Source organism: Cucurbita pepo, chromosome LG04 (genome assembly GCF_002806865.2).
Source record: "Cucurbita pepo subsp. pepo cultivar mu-cu-16 chromosome LG04, ASM280686v2, whole genome shotgun sequence".
NCBI lineage: Eukaryota > Viridiplantae > Streptophyta > Magnoliopsida > Cucurbitales > Cucurbitaceae > Cucurbita > Cucurbita pepo.
The window spans coordinates 11131810-11158770 of record NC_036641.1 but is presented as its reverse complement, the minus strand read 5'-3'; the positions used below and the strand labels follow the sequence as shown (position 1 = coordinate 11158770).

The 26961-nt window shown below is 33.5% G+C and overlaps 4 protein-coding genes and 1 pseudogene across 5 annotated transcripts; 1 reads left to right on the top strand and 4 right to left on the bottom strand.

The window, feature by feature from the left end:
* Nucleotides 1-53: 53 nt before the first annotated feature.
* On the bottom strand, nt 54-1648 carry LOC111792265 (ras-related protein RABA6b-like). The gene is made up of 2 exons (XM_023673625.1): nt 1362-1648; nt 54-528 (listed from the first exon to the last, which is right to left on the bottom strand). The coding sequence occupies exons 1-2, from the start codon at nt 1577-1579 to the stop codon at nt 90-92; spliced, it is 657 nt and encodes a 218-aa protein (XP_023529393.1). The 5' UTR covers nt 1580-1648; the 3' UTR covers nt 54-89.
* Nucleotides 1649-4952: 3304 nt separating this feature from the next.
* On the bottom strand, nt 4953-5856 carry LOC111792277 (probable calcium-binding protein CML27). The gene has a single exon (XM_023673649.1). The coding sequence runs from the start codon at nt 5732-5734 to the stop codon at nt 5174-5176; it is 561 nt and encodes a 186-aa protein (XP_023529417.1). The 5' UTR covers nt 5735-5856; the 3' UTR covers nt 4953-5173.
* A 2483-nt stretch (nt 5857-8339) lies between these two features.
* On the bottom strand, nt 8340-11154 carry LOC111793361 (annotated as a pseudogene).
* A 2776-nt stretch (nt 11155-13930) lies between these two features.
* LOC111793839 (WUSCHEL-related homeobox 1-like) lies at nt 13931-17255 on the top strand. The gene is made up of 4 exons (XM_023675899.1): nt 13931-14203; nt 14467-14775; nt 14904-15001; nt 16801-17255. The coding sequence occupies exons 1-4, from the start codon at nt 14053-14055 to the stop codon at nt 17191-17193; spliced, it is 951 nt and encodes a 316-aa protein (XP_023531667.1). The 5' UTR covers nt 13931-14052; the 3' UTR covers nt 17194-17255.
* A 1426-nt stretch (nt 17256-18681) lies between these two features.
* Nucleotides 18682-21733, bottom strand: LOC111793745 (phosphomethylethanolamine N-methyltransferase-like). 2 transcript variants are annotated; one of them, XM_023675772.1, is made up of 11 exons: nt 21603-21733; nt 21418-21533; nt 21176-21313; nt 20928-21065; nt 20418-20561; nt 20154-20264; nt 19922-20066; nt 19542-19822; nt 19231-19446; nt 19043-19117; nt 18682-18956 (listed from the first exon to the last, which is right to left on the bottom strand). In XM_023675772.1, exons 1-11 carry the CDS (start codon nt 21622-21624, stop codon nt 18855-18857), a joined length of 1488 nt encoding a protein of 495 aa, XP_023531540.1. In that variant the 5' UTR covers nt 21625-21733; the 3' UTR covers nt 18682-18854. The 2 variants fall into 2 exon arrangements, with proteins under 2 accessions (XP_023531540.1, XP_023531541.1); XM_023675773.1 differs by having other exon boundaries at nt 21631-21669.
* Nucleotides 21734-26961: the final 5228 nt, after the last annotated feature.

The following is a 26961-nucleotide window of genomic DNA, read 5'->3' as shown; positions in this document are numbered from 1 at the left end:
TATATATATATATATATATATATATATATATATAAAACTTCAACAAAAAAAAATAAAATAAAGTAAACTCGCTATTTAAAATTAAAATTTCATAAATAACAACAATATGAATTGGGTTTGGTAGGAGTCACTTCATGAATACTAACGATCTCTTTTCCATTCGGAAAAGCAACAAGCTTTTCAATTCGTTTGGGTAAATTTAAGCTTTTTTGGGAAGCAATCGCATGGATCCTACGAACCATTTCAAGAAATGCCTCTTCCACGTTCACATTATCCATGGCAGAAGTTTCCATGAAAAACAAGTCTTCAGACTCTGCCAAACGTCGTCCTTCTTCCTCTTCAACTTCTCGAGAATGGCTCAAATCACTTTTGTTCCCAACTAGAACGATGACCATATCCGAATTCCCAAAATCTCTTAGCTCTCGTAACCACTTCTTCACATTCTCAAATGTCACCGCTCGAGTTATGTCATATACTAGCAATGCTCCCAATGCTCCTCGATAATAAGAGCTTGTAATTGCCCTAAATCTATACACGTCTTAATCAAATTTAGATTAAAATGGTATTAAAACTATATATTAACATAAAATTAAATTCGTAGATTTGAATGTAACAAATAAAACAATAAATAAAAAAAACAATATTAAAATATTAAGAGAATAGATAATAACTTTTTCTGACCTCTTTAGAAACTTGTAGCCTTCCGGAACAAACCGCCTTTGTCGGGGATAATAATAATTTAATTATTTTCCTTTAATGTCTTTTTACGAAACACCTTTTTACTTCTGGTTTTTACGTGTCAAATTCTTATTGGACAATAAAATAATAGCCTTAAATTTATGGAAAAATTAGAAATGGTAGTTTTTTTATTTAATGCTGAAAATCGGCTCATAAATGGAGGGAATAAAATATGGTAGCAAAAGATGGATTAGTGAATAACTTAGATTAAGGTTGTAATTAATCATAATTAGGAGGAGATTTAAATTTAAGACACTATTCCTTCCATGAACCCTAGGTTTGGAATGTCTTGTTTTATTTGGAGACATATTAGCCTTTAATCAATCGCTAAACGACAGGTTTCATTTCTCTTTTAGGTTCATGGGTCCCACCAAAAGGACCAATTTTTTCTCGCCTTTTAATTCGACCTAATATTTTTTTAAATAATAATAATAAAAAGACAGTCCAATCGTCCCCAATAGAGTTTTTTAAATTTTTTAAATTGTGACTGTCTCGTAATAATTATTAAATATTGATGTTAAGCATAATTAAGAGTTTAATTAAGAATAATTTATACTAATTTTTGTGTTTATTTTCTATACGATCAAAAGAGAAGGTTAAAAGAGAGGAAGAAGAAGAGTGACCTTTCTTGGCCGGCGGTGTCCCAGATTTGGGTTTTGATGAGCTTATCGGCGACCTTGATATTCCGGTAAGCGAATTCGACGCCGATGGTAGGTTTGGAATCCAATCGGAACTCGGCTCTGGCGAAACGGGAGAGGAGATTGGATTTTCCGACGCCGGAATCGCCCGTCAGAACCGCCTTGAACAGATAATCGCACTCTTCGTCGAATGAATCCGCCATTTCTCTCTCTGCACAAACAGAGAGGAAAGTGTTCTTTTAAAGTTCTACCGATGTGTTTGGACTCCAAAATATTGCTTCCATTTATTCAATACAATTTCTATTTATTTATTTATTTATTTATTTATTTTAATTTAGATTAATTATTATATTTTTAATATATCTTAAAATTAATTTTTATTAAAAAAAGTACCAAATATATTTTTTATCATTAATATAGAATAAAAATAAATTTAGCGTTGTTTCCATTGAGTATAGTCTCATGTGAACAAACATTGATGATGAAACAACATAATGGATATGCATGATTTTTATTTATTTATTTATTTATTTATTTATTTATTTATTTATTTATTTTACTTATATATATATATATATATATTTATTTATTATATATGTTAGGTGTCATTAACAAGGAAAGTGACCCATAGCTTCCTCTATCTCAAATCCAAATTTCCTCACCGTCAACTTCGTCATCTCATTTTCAAACTTTACTATTTTTCATAAAAAAATTTAAATCGTGGGGATTTTTTATTGGGGGTTGCTCTGTGTATCGTGACTGGCAGGTGAGATTAACAAAATGATTAACCTAATGTGGCTGATGATGACTAATCTAATCACTTTTCTAATTAATTCCCTCAGTTTAGGAAGTGATTATAGCTTAGCGTTGGATTCCATTGCCTATTAATCATATCGCTTTAATTAAATTAGGGTAATTTTTATTTAAAATGTAATTTAATATTTTTAATCTCATGAACATGGTTATAATAATTATAACTGTTCAAGGGAGAATTAATAATTATAAATGTTTTTTAAAAATATATAATAAAGAAATAAATTTAGTGTGGGCCTCAACCATTTAGAAGCCCACCATTTAGGCCCATTCAAGGATGCCACATTTAATAGAAAATATTTAGTTAAATATTAATAGGCCAATTTATAAAAATAATTTTGTATAAATATCTAAATTTATGCGATAAATGTTATTATAGCACTCTTACTGCAGTAAGACACAGTAAAAATTAGTTTTAACCCAGTGAATAAATCAATCGTGTGAATGTCAAACTTTGCAGATAGTTTTGGCGTATTATCAAGCCTCGAATCACATTGGAGATAGATGGTTTAGAAAACGTGAGTGAGGACATGCGTTGAAATAATTTGTAACAATCACAACTTTGATATCGTATAACTCGGGTAGGAAGAATTGACATGATTTTAATGAACGATCATATACCCCGTATTAACATAACAAGAATAGTAAAAACCTAATCAATATAAAAGCAAGTAAAAAGGGGTTGGGAACGGGTCATAGGCTACACGTCTTAGACAAGCATGACCGTGACAATAAGCGTAGTGATGAAAAGGATGAATAGTATAAGTAGAGTATGAGTAGAGTACGAGTTTGTTTCATCTCCCTTCAGCCTCTCGTGCTTTAAGTCGTCTCTCTTCAGCCCCCAACGATATAAACGAGTACGAGTCATCGACTAATGACATATATTTATTGAAGAAAGGCATAATAATTTAAGCATAGGAGGAACATATGATAATGGATAGGGTGATAGGATAAGACCATTTTGCCATGCTTGTTGGAGCCACTTGAGTGGCATTATGTAAATACCATTTTTCATGATTTTGACAATTCTTTCTTTATTTATTTATTTTTTTTTTGGTCAATAAACTCATTTTATTCATTGCACAACCCTATAATTCAAAATAATTTTGTTTCTATTTCAAAATTATTATGTCGCGGTTGGATTATGATCACGATGTGGACTAAACAATCACGTACATATGTATTGAAGTGTTCGATAAGTTTAGACAACTCAACTCATAATAAAATTAAATTTGATTATTAATTCAATCCCGTATATATTTTAAGATTGCACTCTATAATATTAAAAAATATATATATATTAGAGGTTAAACATGCTTAATTCTTGGATTAAAGGAGAATCGAGAAGAAATGTAGCGGGAATTTTTAGTTTTCTAAATGGGGATGGGAAGGGAGAATCGAGTAGGAGATGGGAACAAAGACACGGGACGAGGAAGTCGTTCCCGCTCCCTTTGACCACCTAATTAATAGGACGTGTTCAAGTGAGGTCTATTCAACTATTTATTACGAGGAACTAATAATTAAAAATTAAAAAGGGGTATAATTGTAACTCTAACTACGTATATATAAATAATAATATTAATGATACATAATTAATATTAAAGCATTCTTATATTGTTTTTAATTTTTTATAAATGTCAAAATTATCTTCGACAGAAACTCATTAAAATGTTCGATGAACGTTGACATGAAACGATTAAGACAGTTATATGGATCAATTGAATGACAACATTAAAACGTATCAATTTTCATTAAATATTCTAATAGATTTTAGATAATTGTGACATCTAAATAATGGAAGAATACGTGAAAGAACGATTATCTAAAATCACTTTTGTGTTTAAGCTTTAATGATTTAATAAGGAAAGTTAAGGTTTTTAACTATTTTATTTAGGCATAAATTTATTTATTATGTTAGATATTATATTTTTGGTTGGATGCAAAGATAATATATGGTATTCTAGTTAGCCCCTTAGACAAGGGAGAATTTCCTCTTCAAAATACCCCATTCAGAATAAATTTTGGGGGGCTTCTATAAAAAAAAACAGATAAACAAAAATAAAATTCCCCAATAAGATTCTCACTTTTTAAGACGGGAAATTGATCATTCATTTTCTTTCTCAGACTTCGACATTTTCATCCATCTCTCGTAATATAGTCATGTTACTTCATTCTCTTTCTCGTTCTCATAGATTTCGTAGGTCCACATTTTCTAAAGCTTGGATTTTTTTTTCTTTACTAATACATCTAACGGCTTCACCATCTTCTTGCATCCCTTGCGATATGGTATGTTACCGAATCTTAATTTTTAAGAGTGAAGAGTAACTGTTTAAGCATACTTTATCCTCACTCACATACTTCAGTAGAGAGTCACCTAATATAAAGCTAAGCTTGACCATAAAATTTCTATAAATGAACCACAAAAATAATAATAATAATAATAATAATAATAAATGGTAAGTTCTCTTTTATTTTGGGTCATGTGTTAAAAGTACATGTTGTTTCTCGGGTCAACTTTATTTATTAGGACTAAAACTCTTTATCTCCCAACTAATTTCCTGAGACCACTATGAATTCGAAAGAAAATGAAGCATTGAGGATTAAAATGCAACTTCAAAGCTGTAAGTTTAAAATAAAATTTTAAAAAGAAAAAATCATATGCATAAACTTTAGAATTTGCAAAGAAAAACAGAGGCCGAGGCTTACTTCCTTCAGTCGGAAGCTGAGGAGAAAGAGGAGTTGAAATGAAAGAAAAGCATTAATGGCGGGAGAACAGAACCAGATCCGGAATTTCATGTTATATTTTGGAAAAAAAAAAGAAAAAACACTAGGATACATGAATACATCGATTCAGATTAAGGAGAAACAGAGAAGCGAAATGAAAAATTAAAAGAGGGAAAAGGAACGAACGATGTAAATCGACTTCGTTGCCTCTCACGCGGCTAATTGTATGAACTTAAGAAAACCTAGGGCTAGGGCTAGGGCTAAGGCGCCGTGGCGGCAGTTCCATTCTGATTCGGCGCCTCGGAGTTGGAATTATTGGACATCATCTTCCTAAACTCCTCGAAATTAACATTTCCATCGCCATCGGAATCGACGGAGTGGATCATCCTTTGACAGTCCTCCTTGGAGCATGTGATTCCGAGGCGATTGAGGACGAGGTGGAGCTCAGATTGCGAGATCAGGCCGTTATGGTCCTGATCGTAGAGGTCGAAGGCGTCACGAAGCTCCGACGCTCCGGCTTCATTAGAGGCCATCGGCTCCTTACAGAAGACGGCAAACTCATCGATATTGATGAAACCGTCCTTATCGGTGTCGAGATCCTCCATGACAGCGCGGAGCTCGTCGTAGGGGACGGATGAGCCTAAGGACTTGAGGACGGAATCAAGCTCGGATAAGGAGATCTTCCCGTCGCCATTGGCATCGAAGCGGTCGAAAACCTTGCGGAGTTCAGCGTTGTCCTGGAGAAGGAAGGAGGGCTTGGACTTCAAGACCTGCTCGGTATCGGAGTTTGATGCCGCAATCTGGTTCGAGTCAGTAGCCATTTTGGGAGGTCAAATTTCAATCTGAAAGAGAGAGAAAGTGAGAGTATTGTATTTCTGCTTGAAGAAATGAAAAGGCGAACGGGTATTTATAATGAGAAAAGATTGAAGAAGAAGAAGAGCGATGTGGGAACTCAAATCCGACGGCCGACTCTCTCCTAATTTTCCTCTTTATCCATCAAATAATACGGTCAATGAAAATCCGACTTTTCAAATATCATTTATATATATATATATATATATCTTCCATCTTATATTTTATATATAATTCTTTTAATTAATCTACAAAACTTTTGTAGTCTACCTTAATCCAAACAATGTTGTTAAAAATGTCTTCCAATGATGCAACCATCATAGGACACTTGTTCAAGCCCCACCTCGAAGCACGTTAGTCAACTTTGACCAAATACGAGGCCGACCAGGTGGTCTACTTAAAGGGAGGGACAACATAGATGATGAATTAGCTACTCAACCAATACAACTATCATGCAGGGTAAACAATACAGTTACAAAGCTAAATAGTTCACCGATATCAAGATTCTATTTGCAGGTTGACACGTTACTTGATTGAAACTCACTTTGAACAAACGTAAACAACCTAAATGTTATTATAGTAATCTTCAAATAGGTCAAGTGTCGGGGCCTTCACATGTGGTCTTCTTGTTTTCAAATTTTGTGAGTGGTTGAGTCTATGTACAAGCGGTTTACCCTATTAAATCGAGGAAAGAAACGGTCAACTATTAAATGTTAGGTAGGTGATCATAATGATTTGGGCATATTTTCTAGAGCTATTTAATATTTTCATTGTCCTCGATGACCACTAGTCCAAAAGTTTGATATTGATATGCATTCCAATTATATCACAGAAAAATTAATGAAAAAATAAAAATAAAAATATCGCTTATATGGATAAATTTCAACTTATTACAAAAAAAAATATAAATAAATAAATCGACATGGATAATTCATTTACATTTTTTAATTTTTTATATATAAAAATGTCGATAAAAATATCACCCAAAATAACGTTGAAATGGGATGAAAATAGGCGTGTTGACTAAAAAGTACTGTGAGTCAACGGTTCAGAAAAATATAATTACAAAAAGAGGAACTTTTTTTATTTTTTATTTTTGGTAGGAAAATAATAACAATAAATGAGGGTAAGATTAGGAAATAAAAACTATTAAATTCAAATATTCTAAATAATGAATTAAATATAATAATAATAATAATATTATTATTATTAATTCTAGACGCGTGGGGATGAGACGCGCCTTTTAAAGACGCGCTTTTAAAGTTGAATAGTGAACACAACATAACCACGCAATCCCTTCCTTGGATGCCTCCACACCTTTACTCGCGTCATTTTCACTCTCACACTTGTCCTTCGACTTTTCCTCTTATACATTTTAAAAAACCTCCCAACTTTGGCTTTACTTCATAAAAAAAATATATATATATATTATTCTTTCGACGCGTAAATATTTTAAAATATATTTAGAGTTAAAGTTTATTAGAATGGTAGAAGCAAAATCGATATGAATGACCTAAACCGACGTGATAGATACATGAATGAATTAAGTCAAGTTAAATTATAATCTTGAAACGTTTGCTGAGAATTGTCATAAAGATTTAGTTCATGAATACTTTTGATACATTATCCGCCTCATTTATGCATAATATTTTAATTGTTTTGATAAAAGTTCCATGTGAATTTGACAGCTTAAAAGGATTTGTTCAGCTCCCAAGAACATTGCTTACTCATTAAAACAACTATATATTAGAATAAGATTGAGGTTCAAATTTGTACCTCTATATTATATTAAACAAAATAAATTTGATCCATAAATATTTTTTTATATCAATTATTAAAATCATCCTCTTTTCATGCGTCCCTGCTGAAAGTTAAAATCTATTAATTAATTAATAAGATTAGCTTATTAGTAATCCATTAGCCTTTATATTTAATGATTTATTTGTATATTAAAAGATATTTTTGCCAGATATTTACAATTTTATTGAATACAGAAAAAGACATTTTACTAAAGAAATAAATGGCTTTAAATTATTACTTTTCCTTCTACAAAGGGCAAAGCGTGTCCGATTCGCATCTAAAAACATATTTCTTTACGAATCTTCACACTTTTCATTCTTGTCTATAGAATATTCTTTGCATATATATATATATATAGTATATAGTATATTTTAACTTATTTAACTATTTAAAAATGGGCACAAAATTGATTTACTATGATCTTAGTTGACAAACTCTAAATTAATCTTAGAACTTTTAGAAACAAAACTAAAAAATTGGAAGACGTTATTAAAATTTAGAAACCTAAAAAGTTTGTGAACCAAATACAATATTGAAGTTCAATTTGTAAAATGCAAGGAAAAGTTATCAAAATTATGCATAAAATGCAGTTCACAAAACAAAAAGGCTAATGAACTGATGAAAATGAATCAGTGCCTCGTGATATAATGTGAAAAGAGGTTGATATGATTGTGATTGCATCTTTTTTAATCTTTTTTCCTTTTTGTAAGAACTTTTGTGTATATGTGATTAGATCCTTAGTGTGCAAATGATAAAACAAAGTAATAGAAAGCTTTACCTGATCACTTGGTAACCACTCGACCAAAGTAAGCTGTCTTCCAACTTGCATTGCGTTTCATCGCCTTTAGAACAGATGGTTACCTGAGAATCAGAAAAGCAAAATGAATTAGTGTTCAAATGTCCTGAACTTGATGGTTAGCGTTTTCGATTCGACAGATATTCAACATAGACTAGCATATGTACCAGATCCTGTGTCCATTTTTTCTCTTAAAACGACAGTGAACGATAGTAAGACAATCATGAATGTGAAAATTAGAACAGTGAAAAATGTTCCTCAGATTTTGTTTTTCTCCAAGTCCACACTGGCAATTAATTGAGGGTTGTGACAGGAAACATATAAGTCTATGAAGAATGCAACAAGCCTCTACAGAGGAGCTGCAAATGGATTTAGCAATGTTTTGGAAGGTCTGTTCCTGTCAGCTTTCATGGTTTTGAAACCATGTTTGAACGCATGATCCTTTTACTAAGCGGAAAAGCATGATGGCTCTAGAATAGAATCACAGGATTGGATGTTTTGGACGTTTGATCTCTGTGCAGAAAGACCAAGGCCTTACATCTGTCTAAACATTTACACTAACAAAACTTTCCAAGTCTGTCTGGCCCAAGCCAACCCTATGTTGATTAAAATCACTTGGTTACGTTGTGTATATTGAGGATTGTTGGGAGAAGAGTCCTACATTGGCTAATTAAGGGTTAATCATAGATTTATAAGTAAGGAATACATCTCCATTGATATGAAGCCTTTTGAAAAAATCAAAAGTAAAACCATGAGAGCTTATGTTCAAAGTAAACAATATCATGCTATCATGAAAGTACGTGATTCCTTAACATGGTATCAAAGTCATACCTTTAACTTAGTCACGTCAATAGAATCCTTAAATGTCGAACAAAAAAGTTGTGAGCCTCGAAAGTGTAGTCAAAAGTGTCTCAAGTGTCGAACAAATGATGTACTTTGTTTGAGGGCTCCATAGGCTTCAGAGGAGGCTCTATGAGACTTTATGATGAATTTTGTTCGAGGGAAGGATTGTTGGAAGAAGAGTCTCACATCAACTAAGAGATTGATTATAGGTTTATAAGTAAGGAATATATCTTCATTGGTACGAGATATTTCGGAAAAACAAAAAATAAAGTCATCAGAGTGGACAATATCAATCTGATGTGATTCCCAGAAGTGTCATCTCACTTTGATGTAATTTGGAAGAATCCTTCAGGTTACTGAATCAGCGGCTAACCCATTCTTTTTCATCTCTGTGACAGTCGATATGCTTCTCCTCTTAGTCCCAACTTACATGCAGTATTGAACACGATATCCTAGCAGAAGATATTTGGAGAAACCCCAGCCTCTGCTAGTTCAATAGGAAATGGAAAGCTTCATTATATTTGCCAGTGTGGCAAAGCCCTTCAAGAATAGCAAATTAAACAAAACTATCATTAATCTTTGAGGACCAGACTGTATCTTTCCAGAATCTCTTAGCTTCTTCAATTTTATTGGAATCACATAACCCATCAATGATCACAGCATAACTAGTACTGTCAGCTAGGATGTCATTGCTAATCATTCTGTAAAAGGTATCCATTGCTTGGTTTGCTTGTTGAAGCTTAAACAAACCTCGAATAGTGGCATTATACATAACAACACCCTGACATAATGCCTTTTTCTGGCATTACCTTATGTAATATTAAACCAAGGGATTCCTGGATCTTCCAAACATTCAGTAAGCCACATACAATTGAAGGTTACTTCATCAGGAACACAAAATTTACCGATCATCATATCATTTAATACCTTTAGAGCTTCTCCAATGGTTTCAACCTTGCAAAATCCCTTCATGACTGTACGGAGGGTAATAACATCAGGTTGACAGTTGCTTTGAAGCACTAGAACAAGTGTATCATTGTCATTAGCCTTGGCAAAGACCTTCTAAAAGAACCTTATACGTATGTTCAGATGGTGAGTACCCAAATCCCATTCCTTCCACCAACAACTGATACGCCCGCATACAACTTCCCTCTTTGCTAAGCCCAGGGATAATAGAATTATATGATAGTAAAACCAGGAATAAGTCCTCTTTTCGTCATCATAAATATACAATTCTCAGGGCCCCATGACGTTTTTTAGCTTTACAACGTGAATCTATCCTCTGCCCATAAGCAAATTCCTCGGGCACACTCCCTGAGGCATATCTTCTGCAATTAAAACACCTGGTTGAAAGAACCCGCTTGACAAGAAGAATCAACAAGAGGGGCGAAAACTGCACTCTTGCACTTTTCACAGTGTTAGATCAACACGACTCTCCACAATTGTATGATATTGTCTACTTTGATCACAAGCTCTCATAGCTTTACTTTGACCTACTCCAAAAGACCTCATACCAATGGAGAGAGTATTCATTGATTATAAAGCCATGATAACGACTCTCCAAGATGGTATTATTGTCCACTTTGAGCATGAGCTCTCACGGTTTTGCTTTGGGGCCTCATTCCAATGGAGATAGTATTCCTTGATTATAAACCCATGATCATTCCCTAAATTAGCTTACGTGGGACTTTCATCCTACACACTGAGGGATCCTTTTCTCCCTTCATCTTCTCCCGAAGCTTTCACATCAACGCCTTCCCTGTTCCAAAATCCCGCTCGTAAGGAAACCTATGAATTAGAACCCTATATTATAAGTGAACTAGACTCCACATCGTTCTACAGCATTTCATCAAACAGTTACTCGGCAGCAGATACGTTACCAACACGGCAGTATCCATCGATCAAGGTTGAACAGGTAACAACATTTGGACACTGTCTTTCACTCTTCATATCAAATAAAACCCTATGGGCTACATTCGGTAGTGAAAACGAACAAAACTGATCGATCAAGCGATTATAATACACTACAGAATGAACAAACTCAGGCAAAGCATCAAACAAAACAAACAAACAAACAAACGCAAAGCACAATACGACGATCGATAATCAAGCAAACAAGCAATAAGAACATCACACATCTGTTCATCCAATACACACCGTGAAGCAACAGAGAGCATAAATCGGGGGGGATCACAGAGGCCATGGATTACGTTACCGAGATTAAGAGAATGCAATCGATTGCCATGGAGGCGGAGGGCGTCAAGAAACCGAAGCGCTTCATCGACATGAAGCTTCTTCGCCTAGCAATGGCCGTCGGCGACGCTCTGTTCCAGTACCAATTCTCGGCCGTCCGATCCATTATTCAATGGATGCCGGTGGAAATTGGCGATTCTGGTGAAGAGAAACGAGAGCTGTGGCTTAATGGAAAGGATTTTGGGGGAAATTATGATCGATGGGGCGCGGTAAACATTGCAGCCACATTCTTGTGTGGGTTGAAGATTTAAAATTCCCGCCAAATTTAATTTATTTTGTATTATTAAAGGATAGAAAATCATAATATAATATAGAAAAAAAATTGTTAAAAAAGAAAATANAAAAAAAAAAAAAAAAAAAAAAAAAAAAAAAAAAAAAAAAAAAAAAAAAAAAAAAAAAAAAAGTCAGAGTTGAATTGAGAGACGAGTCAGTGAGTCATTTTGAATTTGTATTATTTGATATAAATATTTTTATTTAATTGTCTAAAAGACCATCAACTCCCTGCTCATTCACAACAACAGGACAAAGATTCTGAAACGACATATCCAGTTTTTGTTCATACATGTTTTTTTTTTAATTATTTTTTCACTTTTAATATTAAAAAATATTTTATTATTCAACAAATGTGAAATCTCATATTTATCCGAGAAAATAACCAAACATGGTAAGTGTGTAAAAATCCTCTTTAGCAGATCAATTTTAAAATTTTGAAAGAAAGAAGGAAAAGTCTAAAAAGATATAATATCTCTGGTTAATAAGCTTGAAGTGTTACAAATAGTATCAAAGTCAGATAACGAGCCGTGTGTCAATAAGGATATTGGACTCTAAGGGAGGTGTATACGGGCAATGTGCAAGCGAAAACACTGAACCGTAAAGAAGTGATTGTTAGATCCGACATTAACAAATAGAGAATATTAGGAGAAGAGGAGTTGATGATTGGAATATGAAAGAGAAAATTAAAATTTTATAATAATATTTATTATTTGAGAGAATGTTGGAAAGAGGTCCATGGAATAATTGAATAAAGAGAAAATTAATATTCGTACCATGTATGTGAGATATCATGGAGCCACCACCTATCCCCAAGTCCCTCACTCACTGCACCACAGACAAAAATCAAATACACAGACACGCAGTCGGATTCAAGAATTAACTCCGAAAGCTACTTCTCAATGGATGACCACAAATTTATGGTTCGGTCCCTCCCGCTCTAAAGATAAGTATGTTGTGAGTGAGAATAAAACGTGATGACAAGACCAATACGAGTTTATAGGGACAATTTTCACACTCGTAAGTAGCTCGAGATTAGTAAGTGATAGCGATTAGGTTGTACGGGAGGTAGAGAAATGGTATGAGTTCATACGTGTTTCGAAAGACGAGCCTAAACCTAATTGTGATTTTAAATTTTTGGGTGACATAGATTTCAGGCCCACAAATAATTTGAGGAATTTTTAGAAGAGAGGGTAAAAAAAGGGGTGAAAACAAAAAGGAAGAGGGAGAGTAAGACGAAGCTTATGATAATGCTCATCATCTCGTCATGTCATTTTCCATTCCTTATCCCCAAAACCCCTTCTTCCTCCAAAATTCCACGCTTNTTTTTTTTTTTTTTTTTTTTTTTTTTTTTTTTTTTTTTTTACGATCGTAGTTAAATTCACAATTTTGGGGGCGAGCGTCTTCACACACAATCCACTCCATTTGAAGGTCAAGCGTCCTCACTCTCACACCACTTAATGCTAGCTTTAATCCAACCAATATGAGATCTCACAATTCACCTTCCTTACGTGTCAGTGTCCTCACTTGGTATTTAGCTCTAATACCATTAGGCCCACCATTAGGATGTCAGCATCTTTGGCTGTCACTCTACCCCGTGTGTGACTCTAATAACATTTTGTAACAGTATAAGTCACCACTATAAGATATTGTCTTCTTTGTGCTTTTGGTCAAAGTTTTTAAAACTCTATCAACTATATTGAGGTTTTCACACCCTTATAAGAAATATTTCGTTCTCCTCTACAACCGACGTGGGATATGCTCGGTACTATTTAAAAGAAACCCATTTCTCCACTTTTTTTATTTATCTACCAGAGGGAGGTTTTCACACCCTTATACGAAATATTTCGTTCTCCTCTACAACCGACGTGGGATATGCTCGGTACTATTTAAAAGAAACCCATTTCTCCACTTTTTTTATTTATCTACCAGAGGGAGGTTTTCACACCCTTATACGAAATATTTCGTTCTCCTCTACAACCGACGTGGGATATGCTCGGTACTATTTAAAAGAAACCCATTTCTCCACTTTTTTTATTTATCTACTAGAAGGAGGTTTTCACACGTAATATTTCGTTATTCTCTACAACCGACTTGGGATATGCTCAGTACTATTTAAAACAAACCCATTTCTCAACTTTTTTTTATTTATGACCATAAACCCACTTATCTTCTTTTTGTTTCATTCTACTTTTGGTCTCAGCTGTTTGTTTCAATTCCCAAAACCATTCCCTTTCGCTTCACACCCATAAAAAAAAGTTGAGTTTTTTATTGAACCAAAAGGCTGAAAGTTACCAACTGTTTTCCTCAAAGGGTTTCTTCAAAATGTGGACTTTGGGACATGACGATAATGGTGCACAATTTTGCTTCTCTCAGCCCTTTCATGGCGGCCGCAAGCTTCGCCCTCTTGTCCCTCGCCCCTTGCCTTCTCTTCGCCTCAATGCTGCCAACCTCCCTCCACAATATTACCATCTAGGTACGCATCTTTCGTCTATATACGTTAACGGGTGAGGAGCCAAATCTCTGACCCTTTGGTCGATGATGTAATATCATTACTAAAGTTCGAGTCGATAGATATCAAATGATTATGACGGATAACGAATGAGTTATTAGGGCTATCCACTTTTTCGGGTTTTATACTCGTGAGACAATGGAAGGAGAAATATATCGTAATCTATGAGCTTAAACTTTTGGGGTCGATGTTAATTTTTTGTTTTTGTTTTTTTGTTTGAGTTGCAGCTAATCTTTTGAATGATCAAAGCAAGAGAGAGTTGTTGAATAATGATGATAATGGTTTATCTTCTCCACCGGTAACGGTAAGCTCGTCAAGGTGGAATCCAACGCCGGAGCAGTTGAGAATTTTGGAGGAGCTTTACCGGCGGGGGACACGAACGCCGTCCGCCGACCAAATCCAACATATCACCGCTCAGCTCCGCCGCTTTGGCAAAATTGAAGGCAAAAATGTGTTCTATTGGTTTCAAAATCATAAGGCTAGAGAGCGGCAAAAACGACGGCGTCAAACGGCCGCTGAAGAACACAAATATTCAGGTTTTTTTTTTTTTTGTTTTGTTTTTTTTTTAGAAAAGAAAGGCATTAAATTTGTGTTTTTGTGATTGCCATTTGGAGAAAAAGAAAAGAAAGTTGAATTCTTTTTGTCTTGGATTTTGTCAACACAGACACAGAAAAAGGGTACGAAATTGAACAGACAAAGACGAACCGGCCTCGGCCAACTCCACCACCCTCTAACCTCTGCAGTAATACCACACTTTCACAGGTCTCTCTCTCTCTCTCCTTCTTTACATCCAAAAAACCAAATCAAAATAAAAAAATAAACCAAACCCATTTCATATTTTTGAAAACCCATATGAAATTATAAACCTTTTAAATCCGTTAGTAGTCATGGATCTCTATAATTGTACGATATTATCCAATTTGAGTGTAAGTTTTCATGGCTCTACCCTAGGCTTCTCCAAAAGACCCCAACAACCGTGGTCTAAGGTCTATGGAGACCTCAAATAGCCTCCCCTTAATCGAGATTCACTCTTTATCTGGAGTGTAAAGTACACCTTTTGTTCAACAGTTGAGGATTTTACTGGCATTACTAAGTTAAGAGCATGAATCTGAAACCATGTTAGGAATCACGTATCTCCACAATGTTATGATATAATTCACTTTTAGCATAAACTCGACTTTGCTTTTGGGCTTTCACAAAACACCTCATACCAATTAGATGTATTACTTATTTATAAACTCATGATCATTTCTTAAATTAGTCAATGTGTGGCTCCCTTCCAACAATCATTCTCTCGAACAAAGTACACTATAGAGCCTCCCCTGACACTTATGGAGCACTCGAATAGCCTCTTCTTAATCAAGGCCCGACTATCCAAAAACTAAATCAAAATTAAAAAAAATAAACCAAACCCATTTCATATTTTTGAAAACCCACATGGAATCATACACCTTTTAACACAAAAACTCTTAAGATATAGGATTAAGCTGCATGAGACATGAATAAAGTTTGCATCTTTTAGTTCTGGCAATGGAAATGGATATGTTGGGAAATGAAACGGGGTGGGGGGCGGGGGGCCCAAAAGCTGCTGCATTTCTTCCCTTCTGTCGGGGCTGAGAAATCTTTGGGGTTTGTGCTCATAACATATCCATTCATGTCCTTATGCCCTTTTACTTCTTCACAAAACCCCTTCTGCCTTTATGTTTCTACACAAATACAAAAGGGTTGTACCAATTCTTTTCTTTTTCTTCACCCTCCCTTCCTTCTTCTCTTTGTTCTTCATTCTTTTAATGCGTTTCAATGTCCAATCTTTTCTCGAACAACGATACTTGCATCTTTCTTAAAAGATTTGACTTTCTTAATAGATAGGTTGTGAGATACTATATCGGTCGATGAGGATAACAAAACACTTTACAAGGGTCTCGAAACCTCTTCCTAACCTACTAATTTTACAATATCTGCGATGTGCCAGCGAGGAGGCTGTTCCTCGGAGGGGGTAGACATGAGGCAGTGTGTCAGCAAAGACGCTGGACCTGAAAGGGAGTGAATTTGGTGGGGGTCCCATATCGATTGGAGAAAGGAACGAGTGCCAGCGAGGACACTGGGCCTTGAAGGGGGCGGATTGTGAGATCCCATCTCCCTAGTGTAAGCATTTTAAAAACCTTTAGGAAAAGCCCAAAAAGACAATATTTGGTGGTGGTGGGCTTGGAGCAGTTACATGACCGATTGTAATACTATTTTTGAGATACTAAGGGAGGTGCGTCCCTATACCTAAAAGGATGGATGAGTTTGGTTTGAGTGTTCATGAATTGGGTGGACGAGATGAGATAAGGTGCGGTGCAATCTGGTCAATGCATCTATTTTGAGTATAAAGGGTCATAGGTACGAATCCCATCACCTTGATGTGGTATTCTCGAGCGTCGAAGTGCAAGACCCTGTAGCCTATCTATGGTCACGTCAAAAACTCGTATTAATATCCACTAATCGATGTGTAGACACGTTACGAAAACATTTATATTATCTAAGGGATAAAGACTGAGAATAGATTCTTCCACATGCAGGAATGTGCAAAAATCCAAAGAACAACAAAAGTAGTGGAATTGGAAGAAGAAGAAGAAGAAGAAAGGAGAAGAGATGGAACATGGAATAATGACACAGTGAATTGTCAACTCATAAACCTTACAAGGAACACCCGACATCTAAACAGTGTCATCGAACCCTGCAACGATCCAACACGATACAATATTGTTAACGATGACGAGGAATCTGAGACGACGACGCTCCAGTTGTTTCCTCTGAGCAGCATGAAGTACTGCAAATACGAGAGCGAGAATGAGAACGAAAGGGAGGAACGACAAGACGATCGGCTGGATTCGAACATGATCAGGAGCTCGACGTCCACATTTTCTCCCGGTTGTTTCAAGTTCTTTGAGTTTCTTCCTCTCAAAAACTGATTTTGTTGACTTATTTTGTTACCATTATAGGAATGGAAGAGATGAGACGTGTTCTTGATTTATGTTTTTGTTTTTCGCTTCAAATTTTAAGTATGGTCTTCGTGGACTGTTACAACAATTATATCAGGTTTAGTCATTTGACGGTGCAAGACATTAGTCGAAGTAGAGATATAGATGCGTTTTAAAATCGTGAGGCTAACGATGATACGTAACGAGCTAGAGCGGTGCTCGTAGTAGGATTAGGCTGTTATAAATTTACTCTCTTTTTAATGAATAGTTTTTATTTTTATATATATAATTTTAAAAAATAGAAAAAACAAATATATAAACAATTATTATTCAAACTTGACTTAAATATGACAAAAATAATAATTAATGTAATAAAAACACATGCGGTACATTTTTCCTAATATTTTAAATGATTTGTACTTAGTATTTATTGTCAATTGATGTCGGCATTTACTGCCAATTAAAATACATCGATTTTTAAAATTTTAATAACATGAAGCAAAATCTGAATGATTGAATTTATTATTATTATTACAAATAATAATTATTTACATTTTAATAATTTTACTGTCACAATCAAACTAATTGTGCACCAAACATTCATACGTTGGTATTTTTTCAAACATTAATTTAATTTCAGTATATATTTTAAAACTTAAAAAGTTTTAATTTTAAGAATTAATTGTCGAATAAATAATATAAAAATAATTATAAATATATCTATACATAGATGAACCAACTAAATCCATAATGTCTTGTGGTCACAAAATCACCAAAAGAGGCATAATTCAAGCCGACTTCACAAAAACGAGCATACTCAATCATCTTAAGCTAATAGATAAGAGAGTGCGTGGCTACGTAGCCTTTATTCTACTATGCTACGCAAAGATTACGAAATCACATACCCGTCTGAGTAACAAGTCAAGGAAGAACGTCATATCTATATAGAAGAGTCATTGTTCGTTGATGCTTTAAAGTCTAATATTTCGCTCCGTGTAATAGTTCAAGCTTACTGCTAGCAGATATTGTCCTCTTTGAGTTTTTCCCTCGGGTTTCTCCTCAAGATTTTTAAAACCTGTCTACTATAGAGAGAGTCTAGCCTTACTTCAAACTGTGCCTTGCATCGTCCGAACTTTCCCTTTTGGACTTCCCCTCAAGGTTTTTAAAATGCATCTACTGTGGAGAGGGTCTAGCCTTACTCCAATCCGTGTCTCACATCATCATGTCAGACTTCCCTTCAAGATTTTTAAAACGTGTCTACTCTAAATAGATTTTTCCTTTCAGACTTCCTATCAAAGTTTTTAAAACACATCTACTACGAAGAAGAGGGTCTAGCCCTACTCAATCTTTTTGAGCTTCCCCTCTCGAACTTCCTCTCAAGATATTTAAACGCAGTCTACTCGGAAGAAGTTTCACACATTTATAAAAAAATATTTCATTTCCTTCTCCAACCAAAGCTAGGCTTCACCAATAGACCGATTTAAATGACATAAAACGATGTCGGCATCAATATTCGATTATTTTTATTACTATTTTCCTTAATAAATGAGTGGATAAAACATTTATTAACGTTTAATCCCAATCCACTCAAGGAATAGACAAAGAGTTGCCGAATAACAAAGTAATTACAATAATAAAGGCAGCTGCTCTGCTCATTTAGCTTTATGAGCAATGAACAATCCCCATTTCTGCTCTCCACACCAACACCTCTCCAACTTTGCCTTCCACCCTCCAACAATATCATTGTAATCTTCCTGCATTTATCACACACAAAAATAAAGACAAAATAACAAATTAAGAACAGGAAAAAGAAGAAGAAGAAGAAGAAGAAGAAACCCACCTCGGAGAAATCATGGATGAACGCATCCTTTTCTTTTTCAACAGCGTCGAGTTCCCTTTGAAGAACACTCATGAACTGCAAGAACAACAAGAAACCCATCACAAATTTCAACAATTCCAGGTAATTATTCATTACATTTAAGACGAAGGGGATATCAAATTGGAGATTTGATAGATAGATGCAAAAACCTGATCGGTTCGGTCCTCGGCTACCACGTCCTTGAAACCAGCTTCCTCAAGCATCTGGCCGTAAGATTTGACGTCGTGCAAATCATATCCTCTCTGCTTGATGTACTCTGCAAACGCAGGGGAAGGAGCGCCACTACTTTTGCAGTAATCAGTTATCAGAATCTTTCCCCCAGGCTTCACCCATTTGTAAAATGACCTAAACAGCGCTGGTTTGTCCTGGAATGAACAAAAAACATACACCCCTTTGCACTTTCATTTCCCTTTTCTCAAGAACACAGATTTCAAAACAGAGAGAAAGAGATCAGAATTACTTGAATATGTAAAATGGTGTCTCTGCTGTAAATAACATCAAATGCGTTGTCTGGGTAAACTTTCTTGGTACAATCGGCGACTTCAAATTCAACAGCGCATTTGAGTCCAATGGCACGTTCTAAAGCAAGAGATATCATGTTAATGGAGAGGTCTATTCCGACGACCTCGACATCGAAATTCTCCGCCATGTAAAAGTCTCCTCCCCCAATTCCACAGCCAACATCCAGAACCCTCTGCCCTGGTTTAAGGTCCAGTTTCCCTACAAATTCTTTCGTCGTCTCTGTTCAAATAGATTTGATTCTCAAACCCATGTCATCAATGGCTGTTTCTCGTTCAAATTCTCCCAACAAGCATATGAAATGATTAATTTAGCTCTTACCGATCCCGCCGGTGCTAACGAAGCCTGGTCCGAAGACGCGCTCGTAGCGGAGAATACCGCTGCACTTGTACTGAACTGTGTCTAGGAAGCGCTGGAATCCTCGATCGTCGTTGGAACTCTTCTGCTTCTGCCATATCCAGCAGATCTGAAAAACCCACAAACAGATTTGATTGTTCTGGTTCAAGGCTTGCGAATTGGAAAATGAAGAAACAGAACAGAGATGATTTGGAACCTGATTCTGATTCTTCTTGTTCCTGGCGTAAGCTCCGATACATTTGTAGCCAACGAGGGAGAGCTCATAGCAATCTCCACCATCATCTTGCATATGGCATTCCTTGAACACCTGCCCCCACAGGTTCAGATTAACCCCAAATTCAAGAAATCAAAAGATGTTCATAATTTGTGAAATTGGATAAAGTACATCATCAATTCACTATCAAGCTATAGTAAGGAGTAAACAATCACTTAAATTTTACTGGTAGTTTTTTGGCTGTACCTTCGTGTAGAATCTTGGCTCTCGGTAGTGGGTGGGATTGTATTTTCGTTTACAGTCCCCGGATTGATGGAAACAGGACTCCCTAAAGAAAATATAACCCCCAACTTTCAACCATTTTACCATTCTTTCTGCCAGACTCTTCACCTGCAATTTTTCAACAACTTCATACATTAAATCTAAACTATTCTTGTTCTATCGATTATTTCAAGTTTAATCTAGAAAAAACATCTTAGTTACACCACCAAGTTGTTTCATATGATCATCACCTCGATTCTAATAAATTTCTAAGTAACTTTGAAAGGATCATAATATTACAATTTTTTGAAAAAATAAAGGTAGTTTTAAATCAATGGATAAAGTTAGAAGGTATATTTCATAATTTAATACAAAAATATCGGAGTAAAAACAAATGCAGAAGATCATCACCAATAAAGGAAAGTTTCAGTTGATTAAGACGGAAGTTATTTGGAATTAGGTAGGTTGATGAAACAGATGAGAAAGTAAATAAACCTCTTTATCAGATAAATACATGAGCAGCCAATTCGAGAAGATCAAATCCACTGAATTTTCAGAAACTTTGAGCTCTGGAGAAGTTACATCAGCGCACATGAACTTGACGTTTTTATGGTGTCCATTAATGCTTTCATTCTGCATAAAGCAATAGCCATTACCAACCGTACGAACGAACAAACAAACAAAAAGTAGGGCAAGAAATTGAGTCCAAATCAAGTTCATAAACGCTCCGAGTATCGTGTTACCTTCTTGATCACGCCCTCGATGAAGTCCAGAGCAATAACCTGGCCGGCCTTCTCCGCCAAATCGCCTGTGAAACGGCCAATGCCGGCTCCAAGTTCCAGCACCGATTTTCCTTCGTAAGGCGGAAGCAGAGAGAGCACCTGCAAATTTCTCGAATCAAAATGAAATCGTAATCGAAATCGAATCACATCGAAACGAAACTACTAAAATCGATCAAATGCAATTGATTATATCAATCACTTACTTCAGGCCTTTCTTCCTTATCGAGATCGGAAGCGTTGGAATCGAGCAGCATGCCTTCCAACGTAAGTCCGGCTGAATGTTCCATCCAATACTTCTTCTGAATCAATCGCTCTTCGCCTGCAAAAGAAAGCTACAATTAATTTCACTGGATCGCCATTGGTACAAAATGAACAAAAAATTCAACACCATTGGTAGCCGGAGTAGCCATTCAAACCGCAGAGAAGGAGATTTCAGTAATGGCTTCGAGTTGAAATGGTAAGACATTAGGATTGCAATTCATACAGCTTTTTATAGAGGAAGATGGCCATTTCTATCCCCACCGCACCCATACAAACCCATGTCTGAATCCAATCTCATAATCACACATATCAAAAAACCAAAAAAATTACAATTACCAATTACCCGTATTCTACAAATATTTCACTTTCAACTTTAAAAACAATCCATTTGAATTTTTAATTTCGTATTTAAAAGTTTCATAAATTATCCATCTAATGTGACATTCCACATTTGTGGAAGAGGGGAATGAAACATATCTTATAAGGATGTGTGAAAATTCTTCTCATCAAATGCGTTTTAAAACCGTGAGACTGACAACGATACGTAATGAGATAAAACGAACAATATCTATTAGCGATGGGGTTCAGTTATTACACATGGTATCAGAGCCAGACATTAGGCAGTGTCCCAACGAAGACGCTAGCCCCTAAATAAGTGGATTGTGAGATGTCATAAAGGAGTTCTGTTTTAGAACTGTGGGGCAGAGATGCATTGAGATCCCACTGATGGGTGGCGTTTTACAACTGTGAGTCGGGGTGAATTGTAAGATTTCAAATTAGTTGGAAAATCGTAAGTTTAACCACGAAATTGCATAGTCAGCCTATATAGTTTTTAATTATTTTGTTGTTGACTACTAAAATTAAGTATTTAAAAAGAAGAAGAAAAAAAGCTATTTAATATATATTATGTGTATAGGATTTTTTGGTTATTTAAAAAAATCATAGTCTTTTTCTCATGAAAAATATTTTTTGGTTATTTAAAACAGTTTTGTCGGTATTAAGATGGGTCCCACCCTCCAATTTTATAATAATTTTTAAAAATAAATAAATAAATAAAGGAGAAAATTGTGGATGGAGAAAAGGTTTTGAAAAGTATCTAATCGTATATTCACAAATAAAAAGCAAGGAAGATAAGCCACTGAATATATCTGATATTTTTTAAGTTGTGTAATTATTATTATTTTTTTAAAAAATAAATTTTGGTTTATATATAACTAAATATTATACCAAGTTTATTGTCTTTTAACTCGACTAATAAATAATAAATAAATAAATATGCTTAATAATGTTTTATCTCAAATGGCCCTTTGAAATGCGAGGGGACGATTATGAGAGGAGGGTTACATTCCCGTTTTCTTCAATCAATTTAGTTGCCCTTTCTAATAAATGATTTATTCAAATTATATATATATATATATATATATTTACGGATAATGAATTAAAATTTCTAATATAAAAAAAAAAAGTTTAGGAAACCACTCTAAATGAGATTGTGCGTACTATCAACTTGGGTTTGGAGTGGAGACCGTACATAAGTGAGCTTGGGTCATTGGGCTTGAAAAGCTTCCGCCTTCCGTTGGGTCAGTGCGTGCTGGGATGGTTTGGGTTGACTCAGTTCTTTGCACACTGGATTCGAATTGTATCGGATCCTAAAACACAACTCAACTCAACTCGAAATGCTGTCTAACCCAATCCAATCTCGATTCACTAATAGGGTTTAGAATCAAATTGGATGGTCGAGAATCTTTACCAAATCTATTTTTTTAATGGAAAAGAATCTCCAAAATCAAAATCTAATTATTTGACTTTCTTTTCTAAGAAAAAACAAAGAGAGATTCCGAGTGACATTAAGTCAAGAATTCAAAAAAAAAAAAAAAAGTGGCCAAAAATTGAGTTGACAGTGCAACTAATAACCGACAGCCACGTGGACGTGGGACCCAGTCACGTCATTGACGTGTCTTTTCCTTTCTTTTAATGAAATTATAATTTAAAGCTATAATTAAGATTTTATAAATAGTGTTTTAATAAATTATAAGAACAATAATGAAGCCTAAGATTAATGTTGGGATTCTCCTTAATAATTCCAATCTGGTCGTTATAACGTCACTATTACATTTATAATCATTACAATATTTATTAAAAAAAAAAAAAAAAACATTTTCGTGGTGGTTGGATATTAACTAATTTATTTCTTGCTTTTCATTATTATTTTCGAAAATATTATTTTATTATAATTAAAATTTAGTTAATAGTAGCTATTCAACTTTTATATTTAATTTAATCCCCGCCATAATAATTTTATTTGCACCTTTATCTTTTAGGGTTACAATCAAATTTGATATGATACCACTTATTATTTTACTATTCTCAACTCTCATCATTCAATATAAGGCCTTAATAATTTTAAATTTAAAAAAAAAGTATAATAAAATATTAATATTGTTCCTCTTTCGTGCGAGTGATCGAGAGACCAATAGTAATGATCTGTATTTTCATGCTCGATCCTTGTATTTGTTAAATTAAAAAAAAAAAAAAAGACAGAAACTCAATAAATTTAAGGATTAAGGATTCCCATTAGTGACATTTTAGTCGAGAATATATATTGAAGTCGATTGAGTTATACTCGAGTTGACCGCTCGTTCTTTTTGTATGTTAAATTGTATGAAAAAAATATAATAAAACAATTAATTTTAATAAGTACATGACAATCTTTTCGAATATAACTTAATTAATTAAAATATTATATTATTAAAAAAAAATAGTTGCCTCCAATAATTATCGAATTTTATTATTTAATTTCTTTTATGTTTGTTCCTTTGCATGATGTACCTAACGACCATAAATGCAACCGTGCATGAAATGTTCTTTTGGTAACCACATATTTTAGTTTATTTAAATATTAAAAAGAAAAAAAAAACATTTTTCCATTAAAATAAATAATAGAGATGAAGAAAGTTTCTCAACGAAAACGACAAATGAGTCAACGCTCAATTTTTTTGTTTGTTCCCTTTTATTTATTTTTTTAATTAATTTTATCAACAATATATTATTATTAGGCATAAAAAATGATTTAAATGTCTACATTTAAACTAAGAATTTAAATCTCCACCACTCTTATATATCGTTGAATTATGTCTATTTTTATTATTTTATAAAAATACTTTTATAAGTAAATGAAAATTTATTAACTTGTTTTAAAAAGTAAATTTCAATAATAAAAATAAAATTGTTATAAAATGGGCCCAAGCTCTTTGTTTAAGTATCAAACGCGAAAGCCCAATAACCTGCAGATCAATTATAAAAGCCCATGGGCTTAGAGTGAATAAATAGGCCTATAAAGTAGGCATTACATGGGCCTTGTTTGGGCCGATGACATAAATGATTAATTTTTAGTTCAATTTGAAAAAGAAATATCTATATCTTCTTAAAATTTTAATATTGAATTCGGACGAAACTACCCTTCATTTAATTTAATTTTTAATTTAATTATTATATATAAAAATAATTTATAGAAAAAAAAAACTTAAAAATAATAATGTAATTAGACAACTTCTTGAGTGCCCAAACTCTATTCTGTTGGATGGATTGTAAATGGCATGTAGCTGAAAGGCATATACATTCGTCCAAGAAATATCTCTGAATTATTATCATTATCTAAATTATTTTATTTTATTTAAATATTATATTTTCACGTGCCTTCAATGGGAAAAAAATCGAAAAAATAATAATGCAAATCCCATCTATTAATTGTGGAATCTCACAGTCCATTTCATTGGGTGCAGTGTTGTTGCTTGACTCTTATACCATACCGCTGCTAGATATNTAATAATATTGAAATTCATTCAATTAAAGCAAAAAAATCAAAATTCAAATGATGATGGTAAGTGCTCAAACATGTGAATTTAATATGGTATAAAGGTGATTAATGGATGAAAATGAATCTCATTCACACAATCATCATCTTTTCCTTTTTCTTTAAGATTTTATTTCTTAATATAATATTAAAACATTTCCTTCGTTATTCATTTATTCCCAATGTCCCCTTTTAAATATTTGATATTGATGATGCCTTTAATAACTATGAAAATATAGGGAGAAAAAATATTTACTTTTTACTTAATAAGCTTCATTTTAATTAATATATTTATATGGGTGAAAATATTTTCTTTCTCCCTCCTTTAATTTAATATTACTTTTTAAAGATTTATGGGTATTTTTTCAGATAAGGTATTTATATTTTTTAATTTTTTTTAAAATTTAAAATATATTAATGAAACCAAGTTTATAGTATTTAAAATAAAGATTAACCTTTTTATCTAAAAATAACTATTAAGAATATTTTTTTAGATTTTGTTTAAAGTTTTAAGATATTATTAAAAATTTTAAAAATTTACGTCATAAATTATAAAGTATATATATATATATATATATATATATATGAAAAGGAGAAGGTGATGAGAAAGGCACATAGAATTGTCAAGCAAACGGCCGACCCAACAAAAGTTAGTGGGAGGCACACTTAACCAATTTCCCATTGCTAACACACACTTCATAAATAAATATATTTTTTTTAATAAATAAATAAATAAATATATATAATTAAAAAATTATTTTTCCTCATCAAATTCGATGAAGATAGGACTGACGCAGATTTATTATTATTATTATTATTATTATTTTTAAATTTTAGTTTCTAAATTAATTATTATAAGATAATCTATTTTAATCTCTCATCCCTTCTCCTCCTCTTTACTTTAAAATAATATTTTAATTTTTTACAAATTTCTTTTTTTCTTTTTATTTTTAAAACATAAAACATATGGATAACAATTTCTATTGTTTATTATTATTATTTTTTTGTTTTTTTGAGTTAAACTAAAATTTATTATGTACAAAATATATAATGTGTATTAAAGTAAACTATATATTTCTAGTTAGCCATACAAATAAAAATATAAAAGAGAATTAATTTTTTTTTTTTATTTTTAAAAATAACCTTCTAGACATGCCCGACAAACAAGGGACAACTCAAACCATTTTTTTTTTAATTTAATATTTTACTTACTCAAGTAAAGGAGATACATGAATGAATCAAGATCACATTCGAATAACAGTGATCATGAGAATAGAATGACTAAGAAGATCTTAAAGAAAATAGAAATTATTTTGTATACCGTGCACCCTTCTTTGACGGTAACTCAATTATAAAAACATCATAGTCAAACATGTTTTGTTTGGAGCAATTTATGTTGTAATACAGTATTTAAAAATAATAATTAAAATGTTGATAAATTTGTAATGCATGAAAATGGAAGAACATAGGATGATTCCAACCAAAAATTGCTCCTAATTTCTAAACAAGAATATATTCTTCACTCAATGGAATCCTCAGCTGTTTTTTTTTTAAATAAAATTTATTAATATTATTTTCCTTTGAGAACGTAGGAATTAGGGTTCTAAAATTCCAATTTAATTAATAAAATGCA